This window comes from Gobio gobio (assembly GCF_949357685.1).
Source record: "Gobio gobio genome assembly, chromosome: 14".
NCBI classification, from domain to species: Eukaryota; Metazoa; Chordata; class Actinopteri; order Cypriniformes; family Gobionidae; genus Gobio; species Gobio gobio.
Window position 1 is genome coordinate 10,861,999 of NC_137107.1, and position 12,534 is coordinate 10,874,532.

The 12,534-nt window shown below is 38.1% G+C and overlaps 1 protein-coding gene across 1 annotated transcript in view; it reads left to right on the forward strand.

Annotated features, from left to right (window-relative positions):
* Positions 1–12,534, forward strand: part of lars1b (leucyl-tRNA synthetase 1b) — a 68,726-nt gene that overhangs the window by 3,668 nt on the left and 52,524 nt on the right. Inside the window, exons 6-10 of the mRNA XM_079835918.1 lie at positions 6,144–6,305; positions 6,435–6,547; positions 11,064–11,127; positions 11,215–11,282; positions 11,403–11,628. Of these exons, the coding sequence (XP_079692044.1) occupies positions 6,144–6,305; positions 6,435–6,547; positions 11,064–11,127; positions 11,215–11,282; positions 11,403–11,628 (633 nt within the window). The remainder of the gene's footprint in view (positions 1–6,143; positions 6,306–6,434; positions 6,548–11,063; positions 11,128–11,214; positions 11,283–11,402; positions 11,629–12,534) is intronic.

Consider the following 12,534-nt stretch of genomic DNA (forward strand, 5'->3'; position numbering starts at 1 on the left):
CACATAGAGATGTCCTGCTCTAGTCGTTTTTGCTGCTCCTCCTGTTCAACTTCAGCCTCTGGGTCTGATTCCGGATCATAGATGTATGGCTGTATCTGATTAAAAGCCATTTTTTATGTTGAATAAAGTTTTTTCCCGCTTTTAGGGATGATGCAGCTTTCAGACGCACTCAACACAGTAACAGCGGCGCGCGCTCGACATTCTTTAGCTCCGCCCACACGATACGCCCCCAGCCGCACGGCTTTTTTCGGAAAGACTCGGAACAGCGCATCTTCCTTTTATAATTATAATAAAAATAAAGACTTTTCGGAGATATGCAGGATGCAATGCTACTCTATAGGTACTCAAGATTGACATGAGACTGACTGAAACTGAGTGTTTCCCCCCCCCTTTAAAAAGTAGTAAACGTCATCTGACGAGGTATTACATTTTCGAGCCCAATTTTTTTTTAGATAAATTTTCAATTTGTGTTAAGTACAGGCCTTTTTTTTTTTTTTTTAATTCGCGTGGATTCATTTATATGTTGGGAGTAGGACCTGCACGATATCATGTGAGGTGGTGTTCATTCGCGCGCGCGCTGAAACAAACTGGGTAAAGTTACCCGACTGGCTTGCTGCCAAACATGTACGCGAGCTCGCTTCCATTCAGTAAGTAAAACATGGGGAAATGCAAGTTTTGGACCTCTGGCTGGAGGACTCACGATTTAAAGACTGGCTTAGGCCAGTGGTTTGCAACAGCCGCGAGGCTTATTGCCACATTTGCAAGAAGACAATTAATATAACCTGGGTGGGGGTGAATGGCGTCATATGTAATCATATAGCAGCCACCAAGCTAGGATGCGCGGACGTAGCGAGCAGCTTCCCATATCAATGTTCTGCGCTACGGATGCATCAACGACCTCAACCTCCACTGCAATTGCCCTCAACCCCGACTGCTCTCCCGATGCAAACCACTGCCAGCAGTAACGTTAGTCCTAGCAGCATCATCAACAGGTGCGTGACAGACGTCAGACAGCAGACGCTATGCCCTATCACCACCGCTACATTGCGAGCTGAGGTGTTTAGACCTTGCAACTAAACACCACTCTTTATATTTGAGCGATGGCATTGAAGAGCTGTTTCGATATATGCAAGTTGCTTAGGGCTGGGCATACACTGCGATTTCAGCAAGGTTACCTACTCACACTGTACGAGTAGATCGCATGCGATGTAAAGCCAAAGCTCACAGTTTATGTGCTCACACTGTGCGGATCGTCGAGCGCGACTTATCTGCTCACTATACGAGTGAAATATCCGCAAAAAACCTATAACAGAGAGATGGCCTATCAAATGCATCAGCTATCGATATCAAGAGGATTTAGGATGTACAATTTATGTATATAAATGATTATTATTATTATTAGGGTAGGCCTACTTTTATTATTAAATTGATATTACATTTAATTTGCCCCCGTGATAATTTCATAATGCATCAATGCACAACCAACGCTGCATAATAAAAGAATAGATAGATTAGCTTGCTCCTCATTATTTAAATACATTTTGCCCAATTAAACAAGGAATTATAGGCCTATAATTAAAATGATTACCAGTCTATAATATGTCAGAACACTACAATAATATCAGTATTATCAGAAAGTAAGAGCAGCTTTATTTCAAAAACAACTTGTTTAACACGAAATGGGCCTATACTTCTCTTCTTATTTGTTTCACAATGTGGGCCACAAGAGAAATATTAAGAATATAAATTCAGACAGTTATAGGCTATTCGTTATCAGCATATGTTAAAGCAGATTTATATAAATAACGAGATATCTCTTGTCTCTGTGAGAATATGCGCCGAAAGCTTGTCAGATTTTACGTTCACTTTCTGTAGTGAATAATTGACCAGGTTTGAGACTTCACCGACTCTCGCGCACATTGCGTTTTTGTGTGATATCCCCTGACTCGCCTTCATGATTTAAAACGAAAAAGAAAAAAATCTGTATTGTGCTGTGAAAATTGCTCTCGTTTCCCTCTGTACACTGCACGAACTATGAAGAAGATGTCTCCTTCCTCTTCTGTCTTTATTTCTATTCTCATCTCTGTGGGCAGTTGATGTTAAGTTATAATGACCTCGTTACATTGTGATGCAATATGTTATTCCATTTGGAAAGATATTTAATTTACGCTACTATAGTTGCAGCTTGAAGTCGCGCTGGTATTAAAAAATATTTTGAAGGTATTAAAAAGGTAGTAAAAGGTATTAAATTCAACTTAAGAAGTTCTGTATATACCCTGGTATATGTTATGAGGAAATTATAGCATAAATGTTGTGGGCAGTTCCGATCCTACACTTCTGGGGGCCCTAAGCAAAACTTTGTGAAGGGGCCCCTGTCAGTGCATTCTTAAAAACCCCAAATTTCCATGAATTTAAGTAAAAATTACAGTGTTTCCCACAGATTAGAAACCAATTTGTGGTGGCGGGCAGGCGGGGGCATGGGGTGATTAGCACAAATATCGATTTCGATCTTGATTCTGTATCAATTTGTATGTATATATCCTACTGTACATATAAGGAAAAATAAGTTCGTCTTTTTGAGCACTATTTTAAACTTTTCTTGGGTTAAATTATATTTTCTTGCATTCATTAATATTCACTCGTGTTTGCATATAAGTATAATTAAAAATATTAGGATGTAAGTTATTAACTTTTAGAGAATCACACATTTAAAGAATCTAGTGTTTGAACATGTCTAAATATTTATTCAAATGCAAAACCTAAAAATAAGTAAGAAATTATGATCTGCAATACTTTTTTGAGCAACCAGACTAGATACGTGCCTCATACTCTCAGAACTCTACACACAAATAAAAAACACACACACACTATGGGCAAAACCCCCCAATTCTCCTGCAAAACGAAACTTTACATTCAAAACAATGTTATATCTTCTCAAAATGGTATTTTGTTTTCAAATGACACACACAAACCATTATATGAATAGACACTTATAAGAACCATTTGAACTCTGATGTGATCAATGTAAAACACTCCCAAAGTTACATGATGTGGTCATTGTGCCTCAAGTACCAGTATTTGTGAGTAAACAATTGAGAAAAACTGTAAGAAAGGAAGATGTGTTTGGAGTTTTGCCGACCGGATACGGTGAAAGTTTAATCTATCAACTAGCTCCGCTTCACCTTCTTCGTTGCTCTGGTTGGTTGTAGCACTATCCTATTACGTGCAGAGGGAATTTGAAAGACAACCGTTTATCCCGCCTCTTGGATTGAGCCCTGCCAATGGTGTGTTCCCAAACCCAACATCTTGATGTGGGTCTGGCTTGTCAGGCTATTCCTCCCTAATATTTTTGTCTCGTTTTTATTCGTTGACGAAAACAACATAGTTTTTGTCATACAAAAAAGTCAGTGAAAAAAGGTTGTTGACGAAAATTATGACAACAAATTATTCTTCAACGAAATGAACACTGGTCAAGAATAAATGTGACCCTGGAGCACAAAACCAGTCATAAGTCGCATAGGTTTGTGGCAATAGCCAACAATACATTGTATGGGTCAAAATTAGAATTTTTCTTTTATGCCAAAACTCATTTGGATATTAAGTAAAGATCATGTTCCATGATAGAGCTTAGATCGGGCAAAAAAAAATGATCGGGCGTTCTGACGAGACCGGGTCTGTAATGAGCGAAGCGAACCGGTGTGACGCTCAGCTCAATAATCCACTCTATGCCAGCGTGCACCACTCATGAACCCTCACCGGTAAAACAACGTTCGCTCAAATCCCGCTCAGACATGACATTTATCTGTACTGTAGCCTACTGTACTTGTTGTAGCCATTAAACAATGCATTTTGTTTAATTTTTATGTTTAAATATTATAATGTTATTTTTAAATTTCATCTGATTATGAAAAGTGCAAAGATGCGAGTGGGTCAGAAATGATTTTGGTGGTTATTATAAATGTTTTTAATATTAAGTTTTGTTTTGTAGAAAGCCTTTCTTTAAAGTGAATTTCATTTTGTATAAGTTATCTTATATAAATATCTTAAAGGGTTAGTTCACCCAAAAATGAAAATTCTGTCATTAATTACTCACCCTCATGTCGTTGGACACCCGTAAGACCTCCGTTCATATTCGGAACACAAATGAAGATATTTTAGTGTAAAGCTGATGCTGAGAAAGGCTTCAGACAGGCCTCCATTGGCATTCAGTACATTTACACTCACAAGACCCATAAAAGGCACTTAAAACGTCGTTACAAAGTCCATCTCACCACAGTGACTCTACAATCATTTTACGATGCGACGACAATAGTTTTTGTGTGCAAAAAAAAATCAAAATAAAACCTTTATCCAGCTTCTTGTCTTCCGTGTGTGCCTCCACGACGCATGCGCGAGAATATGACGCAGATCCGGCGCTCGGACACATGACCCAGAAGGGATTTGTTTACAAGCAGAGGAAGTGCGTTTATACGCGCGTGTCTAAGCTGTTGAATTCTACATTGATCGTGCTTTAGGTCTCGGCGTAGTTCTCAAAATCAGGCTAAAGTGTGCATTTCATGGATTCCCGAACGCTGGCGCTACGTCATATTCTCGCACATGCGTCGTGGAGGCACACACGGAAGACAAGAACAAGTTGGATAAAGGTGTTATTTTGATTTTTTTTGCGCGCAAAAACTATTGTCGTCGCATCGTAAAATGATTGTAGAGTCACTGTGGTGAGATGGACTTTGTAACGACGTTTTAAGTGCCTTTTATGGGTCTTGTGAGTGTAAATGTACTGAATGCCAATGGAGGCCTGTCTGAAGCCTTTCTCAGCATCAGCTTTCAGCTAAAATATCTTCATTTGTGTTCCGAATATGAACGGAGGTCTTACGGGTGTCGAACGACATGAGGGTGAGTAATTAATGACAGAATTTTCATTTTTGGGTGAACTAACCCTTTAATTGTAATCAATGTTTCATCAGCCAATTGCCTGGATTTAATAAATAAGCAGCAAATAGGCTATAGCAGACAATCGTGACATGGAGGCGCGGGAGCGATCACTTTCATTGCACATGAACTGGAGCGCGTCTCATAAATAAACCGAAACTCATCGTATAGGCTACTTGCCTCACAGACATGAGAAATATGTGTATAGAAAACTTTGTCCACTTTTAAATGAAACAATTCGAAACTGAAAAAAAATAGTTTAATGTGCACTGTTTACGCGAGCAGCTCATGACTGGCGTGCAGTCCTGCGCGCTCCATCACTGCATGTGCTGTGAGTTTAACACGCATTTTTAGACTAATCCTGACTTGTGCAACTTTGTACACATTTGTTTTTTAGTTGTAGTATTAGTTCTTACTTTGCTAAATATATATATATATATTATTTCTGATTATGGCATAGCTTTCTGCCCAGTGCCCACCCAATTAGAAGTAATGATTATAAAAACACAAATGGTTGATCAAGGGCCCGGCCCAAGGATGGTACCAGGAAATATCGTCCCGACCCGGTCCGTGGGGCTCGGGCTCGGGCTGAGAATCTAAACTCTATTCCATGAAGATGTTTTGTAAATTTCCTACCGTAAATATAGCAAAAATATATTATTAGTACTAATATGCATTGCTTAGGACTTAATTTGGATAACTTAAGTTATCAGGCGATATCAGGGATAAGGCGATTTTCTCAATGTTTCGATTTTTTTGCACCCTTGGATTCCAGTTTATTTATTCAGCTTTCAAATGATGTATACATCTCAATTTCAAAACTTTGACCCATATGACTGGTTTTGTTGTCCAGGGTCACGAATAAGAAATTAAATGTTTCAGAATGCATACTTTTTTTCGTTCTTGGAACTTCTTTTCTTTTCCAGAAGGATAGTTTCGTTTTGCAGCCATAGCCATGTTAAGACGCATGCTATTTTCTGGCGCACTGCATGAAACGGTTATTGAATAAATATAAATGATGCTATGGTAAATTACCGTCATGTATATTTTATATAGTGGTGAGCAAGGGGGTCCTCTGGTGGTTCGGGGGCCCTATGTAGTTTGCGTATAGGTAGGATCAGCTCTGGTTGTAGGGCTGTTCCATGAATGATCAATATTGTGAAATTTATTGGAAAAGAAAACTGTATTAACTTTCATTGTCATGCCATTGGCAGAGCAAAGCTGTAGCAAAGTCTGGAAGCTCCAAGTTCCAGTGGGACATCATGAAGTCTCTGGGGCTGCAGGATGATGACATTGTCAAGTTTGCTGAAGCTGAACATTGGCTGGATTATTTCCCTCCTCTTGCTATAGAAGACCTGAAGAAGATGGGTCTAAAGGTAGTGACCGCTTACCTGAACCATTGTCATTCTGCTCATTACTTTGTACTTTGCCATTTAAGCACAAAAAATGCAGCATGTTTTGACATTGTGTCTGTAAATGAAGTGACTGAGTCGTTAATGTTGTAGGTCGATTGGCGTCGTTCCTTCATTACGACCGATGTGAACCCCTTCTACGACTCTTTTGTGAGGTGGCAGTTCATCACTCTGAAAGAGAGAAAAAAGATCAAGTTTGGGAAAAGGTATGGTAAAATATTGAACTATGACTTAAGCGTTCAATTTGTTCGTTACTGCAACTAGGGATGTGTGCAACAACTAATTTCATTAAAGGTGCTGTATGTAAGTTTTTCACTTAACTAAAGCAAAAAATATAGGAAATTTGCAAATATTTAGGAAACCTGCTTAATTCACCTACTTGTTTCACAGTAAGATGTTACAGCCAGTATATTTCTATGCAAAATCACATGCTACCAGTTTATCCAATAGTATTTTGACACCAGTTGGGAGAAGACAGTATTGCAGCCATGGAAGCCAGCAAACAAACTGGGTCAGAGATCACAGATTCTACTAGACCTAAAAAGCTTCGGCATCCATCTAAAAATCTTTATGAACGAGAGCATAATAAAACATAAATCAACTCATCAACTTAGTGTGGTTTTCATTGCCAATTGCGCTCATTCCTGTTGTGTGTCCTCAAGCAGGCAAACTGCGTTAGCGTCGAGTCTGAGGAGGAGGGGGCGGGAGAAACCATGATCTCCAATATTTAGAATTTGGACTACAGGATCTATTTCGACCACTTACTATCAATCCTAGATACAGCACCTTCAAAGTTTAAACAGAAATGTTCCAACCAACTGGTGTAAACAGCGTATTTATGTCATTTTTACAGAAGTTAAGACTGAATGTACCTGAAAATGTCAAATGTTGTAACTGCCAAAGAATGAGAAATATTTAAATTTTATCCACCTAGATGGCAATTTAAACACATTTTAAAATATCACACGAAAATATATTTGATTAGTTATCTCTGTTATCTCTAAATATTATGCGTTTTTGCAATATTTGGTGGGACTGAAAACACCTCTTTTTTTCTAAATAATCTTTGACAAATTATGTAAAAATTATTAAAAATCATGTTAACGCGGTTAACGCTACGCAACGTCTGTTTTTATATCAATTTTTGCCTAGTGTTACATTATATGATCACGCTCCTCATGTAAAATGCTTCCAAGCACGACAAGACACAAGAGAACGCGCTGTATGTCAATGTCCTGTCTGTGTGTGTGTGTGTGTGTGTGTCCTGTCTATGTGGCTGCGTCTCATGTCAGCTAATCGAGGGACACTCTGACACACACACACACACTAAACACACAGACAGACTTGCGTCAGTCTCCTGCTCACATCGAGTTCTCTTTTGCTCTTGAACAAACAATAACAACAACACAGAATTTTGAGTATTCTCATATTAGGAGTCTTAAATTAGTTAAATAACGTCTTAAATGAACTTAAAGAGTTGTGAGGAAATGAGATGCGCGGGACAGCGCGTGAGATCCGGTCCATGTTCGTCTGTGGCCGTTCTTAAAGTGACAGGAGCACTGATGATGCCTGTCATTAATGTTCATCAAAGAACAACGGGAACAGAGAAAATTGTAGCTTTAATGATGATTAATCTATATTTAATTTATTATTTATGCATTTAAGAAAGGTTTTTAATAACTATTACATTTCTGTATATGTCTAACAGGGAAGGCCACAGGTAAAAATAGCATTTATTATAATGGGTTTATGTAAAGATTGTTTTAAGTTCACTTAAATTAAAAGTTTTTTTTTTTAAAGCCTAATAAATGTTTAAATTGGGAGCTTTCAGTTATACTGTAATGTAACGTCATTAATGTTTCATAGAGACATTAGTATCAGTGATACTGGCCTTCATTCATAAAAAGATGCCATTACAATTACATTATTCAGAACAATAGTTTTCTGTTTACTTTTATTTACTATTAAATAGTTCTAATGTAGGATTATGGCAAACTAGCTGATATGGTGTTTTATTGAGAATTTCACCTTTTTTTTTAAACAAGATCAATTATTTGGTACAAAGTTTTTTTGACATTTTTGATAATCTCCCAAATATTCTATAAAAATGAATAAAAACTAGAAATTTTAGACTTGGCCCTCAAAAAAGCTAGCCTGACGTCATCATACTCAATTCTAGTCAGAATATGAGTCTGATACGGCTCCTTTGGGCTGTGATTTATGAGGCGATTTTCAACCGAACCAGGAAAGAAAATGCCTCTGCACTCAATTGGATAGACCTACAACCAATCAGAGCAATGGAGCGACGCATAGTTGGCAACAGAACTCAACTGCACGAACGCTGGAAGAAGTAGAAGAAGAAGATGAGTGCAAACGATCTTTGCCGGTGTTGTAAAAAGAATTTAAGGATACACAGAGTACTTACCAACACGATCATCATTTTTGAGAGAAATAGTAAAAGTGAATGCATAAATGAACAAGTTCTCCATTTAGAATTAGAATGAATTCAACCCAAGCGCTCTTTGGTGACGTGAACGATTACGTTACTGTTGATCATCTGTCCATCATCATGTAAAGCCCGCCCTGACAATTTGATTGCTCCGAACAGCTCCTGTTTGAGCATAGTTGCTCCACAACGGATCAAGTCCAGACCGAACTCAAATGTTGTGGGTGGGGCTAAGTTCAGCTGGCATCCAGGCTACAAAAAAGAGAATGTATGCAAGTAATTTTAAATTAAACTTACTAGATCTGGGTAAACTGGGGCAAATCATACTAGAGCGGGGTAAACTGGGGTCCTATATTTGTTTTTAGAAGTTGGTCATTTATAACTTGAAACTTTGTTAACATGGAGGCATAGGCTACTACAACATTCGCATGTAAATGGTAAACGACAAACACAACCAAGAAAACAGCTCCGATCATGTGGTTTCATTCATACTTCGATACGTTTACAAGGCCGCAAACTCCGCAGACAAAAATAAAACGCACACTGTTTGATTTGGGTAGTGCTATAGCCTAGACCTGTCTGTGTAGCCTACATAATAAACCAAACTAATGTTTATATATCATATTTGCTGGCTAGCTTAAGTTATATATATATATACACACACACACACACACACACTATACTTTCACACAAACTGAATAATTAAAACATTTTAAAAGGGGTAAATGTTCTACAAATATATTTTATTCTTCATTTTCTTTTCTGACATACTCCAGTTCTTGTTAAAACACACTACACGTGCTTCTTGTGTGCATTTTGAGCACTTTTTGTGTGAAATCATAATTAGTTTGTCCATCAAAAGTCTGCTTTCACTTTAATTCAGCGTCAGCAGCGCAGCAAAAATAGGCTCAGCGCCGAAACCCCCGCTTCACTGCTGCTCACGCGACGCAATGGATAGTTCACCCCCCCCCAAAAATAAAAATCACCCCATGAGGTTTATACGACTTTTCTTCTTTCAGATGAATACAATCCGAGTTCTATTTAAAATATCCTGGCTCTTCCAAGCTTTATATTGACAGTAAATTGCAGGCCAAAATTTGAAGCCCAAAAAAGTGCATCCATCCGTTATAAAAGTAATCCACACGGCTCCAGGGGGTTATTAAAGACCTTCTGAAGCGAATCAATGGCTTTGTGTAAGAAAAATAATCATATTTTACATAAAGTAAAATATCTAGCTTCCGGCAGACCGCCTTCCGTAGATATTTAGATAGATATTTGACTATATTTTTCTTACACAAACCCATCGATGGGCTGCCATTCACTGCCATTATAAAGATTGGAAGAGCCAGTATATTCTTTTTCCTATATTTGCAAATATGTTGTGTGCAGAGTCTGCTGCCTTAGCAAATCACGCTACAATACTACCGTTCTCGACAATGTGTAGATTTAGCACTTACTAGCATGAAGAACAAACAGCCTGGCACAGAAGGTGCATAGAGATTCAAGATTCAAACTATTCTATACAAAATTGATATTCGATATTATACGAGTAAGAATGCAAATCCAAATATCACACATATATTGATTTTACACAACAGTTCAACAAACAAAAGGGTAATATTAAGTGATGTTCATTTTAAACACAGTATTTTCAGTATTTGCCAGTATAGTTCCAACGAAAGCCACTGCATCGCGCACAGCGGAATTTCAAGAACGAATCTGCAGGTTTGAAAGAATCATGAAAGTCAAGGATTCATTCATAAATACAGCCACTGCTTCGCTAATGAATGAATGAATGAATGAATGACTCGATGAATCACGCATTAAGATTGTGACTTACCGCCAATTCCTGGAGGTTTGAGTGTATATTTAAAAGGATCACTTCGTTTTTATCCTCATTGCACATTTCTCAAAATGTTTTATTTAAAATATTATTAATGTTGTAAAGGTATTTATAAAGGTAAAAAATGCATTGGAAAATCAATTTAGGGGGCCAAATATTGTCCCTTTATGGAATAGGTGTAAGGATAGGGTACGTAGAAGGATGGTAAATGCCTCAGGGGGTATGCCACTCTAAAAAGTTTAGGAACCACTGATTTAATCGATTCGCAATTGTATCGTGGCATGTTTTTGAGGTGTTGGCAAATATCGTATCGCTGGCTGAGAGTATTGATGCTATATCATACCGTGAAAAAACGTCCAATTTACACCCCTATATATTTGCATGTCTGTGTGTGTATTATCATTTTTTTATACAATTATTTTTGTTCTTATAGATATACCATTTACTCGCCGAAAGATGGGCAGCCTTGCATGGACCATGACAGACAGACAGGAGAGGTTGGAACTATTTTTAATTAATAAATAAATTTTTGGGTTTAAATTTGGATGGATGTGTGTGTCTTATAGCTATGATCTGTATTGCAGGGAGTTGGTCCTCAAGAGTACACCCTTATTAAGATGAAGATTGTGGAACCTTACCCAGCAAAATTGAGGTAAAATCCATAATACTATTGTTTTGAATGATTGCCATATTTATGTATCATGTTACTCCAAATAATGTCATGGTAAAAAAAAACAAGGTGCTTGATCATCATTTTTTTTTATGTTTTCAGTGCTCTTAAAGACAAGAACATTTTTCTGGTTGCTGCGACTCTGAGGCCTGAAACCATGTTTGGTCAAACAAATTGCTGGGTTCGGCCAGATATGAAGTACATCATATTTGAGACGGCCAGCGGTGACCTGTTCATCAGCACACAGCGGTCAGCCAGGAACATGTCCTACCAGGGCTTTACCAAAGAGAACGGAGTGGTTCCTGTGCTCATGAACATCATGGGACAGGTCTGTGTCCCTAAAGCGCACACTGCTTATGTTTTACAGTAAATAAAGTTAGCCCATTTGAATAAATGAACAAGACGGGGTGGGAAAGCAATGACTTGCACAGTAAGAAGGAAAAAGAATATAAAATCCAAAATGTAGTAATATTTAAATGAAAAAGAATGGTAGTTTTTGTTGTACTACTTTATTATTATTAATAATAATAAAGGGGTCATATGATGCTGTTTAAGGGGGTTTGTTTACCCCAAAATTAAAATTATCCCAAAACTTTTTCCCACTCAAGCCATCCTAGGTGTGTATAACTTTCTTCTTTCAGCTGAACACAATCGGAGTTCTATTAAAAAAATATCTTGGCTCTTCCAAGCTTTATAATGGCAAAAAAAAGTTTGAAGCCCAAAAAAGTGCATCCATCTATCATAAAAGTGCTCCATACTCCACACAGGGGTTAATAAAGGCCTTCTGAAGCGAAGCCGTGCAGTTTTGTAAGAAAAATATCCATATTTATAACTTTATAAACTATAATCACTGGCTTCCGGTAATGGCCGTACGCGAGTCTAGTTCCGGCGGAAGAGCGACCTCTGACCCTCTGATGTTTTCCTAAACTCAGCCTCCCACAAAAGGGATTTATTCAATTTAACAAAGAACACTGCTCCAGACCTGCCTAAAACGTATCCCCGATCCCGACCGAGGGGGGCCCCCATTTCTCGAACTCGCACTGGGCCCCACTTGGGACAGCCCTGATACCAAATGATGAATAAGGGTCTTATCTAGCGAAACGATCAGTTTCTGTGAGAAACCGAGCCGTATTTATGCTATTATTTTACCTCTTTTCAGACAAACGTGATCATCTCTGAGCTCCGCAATTACTTCCGCTAAGTGAGGCCAAAATACGAGCCTGGTCATAGATAT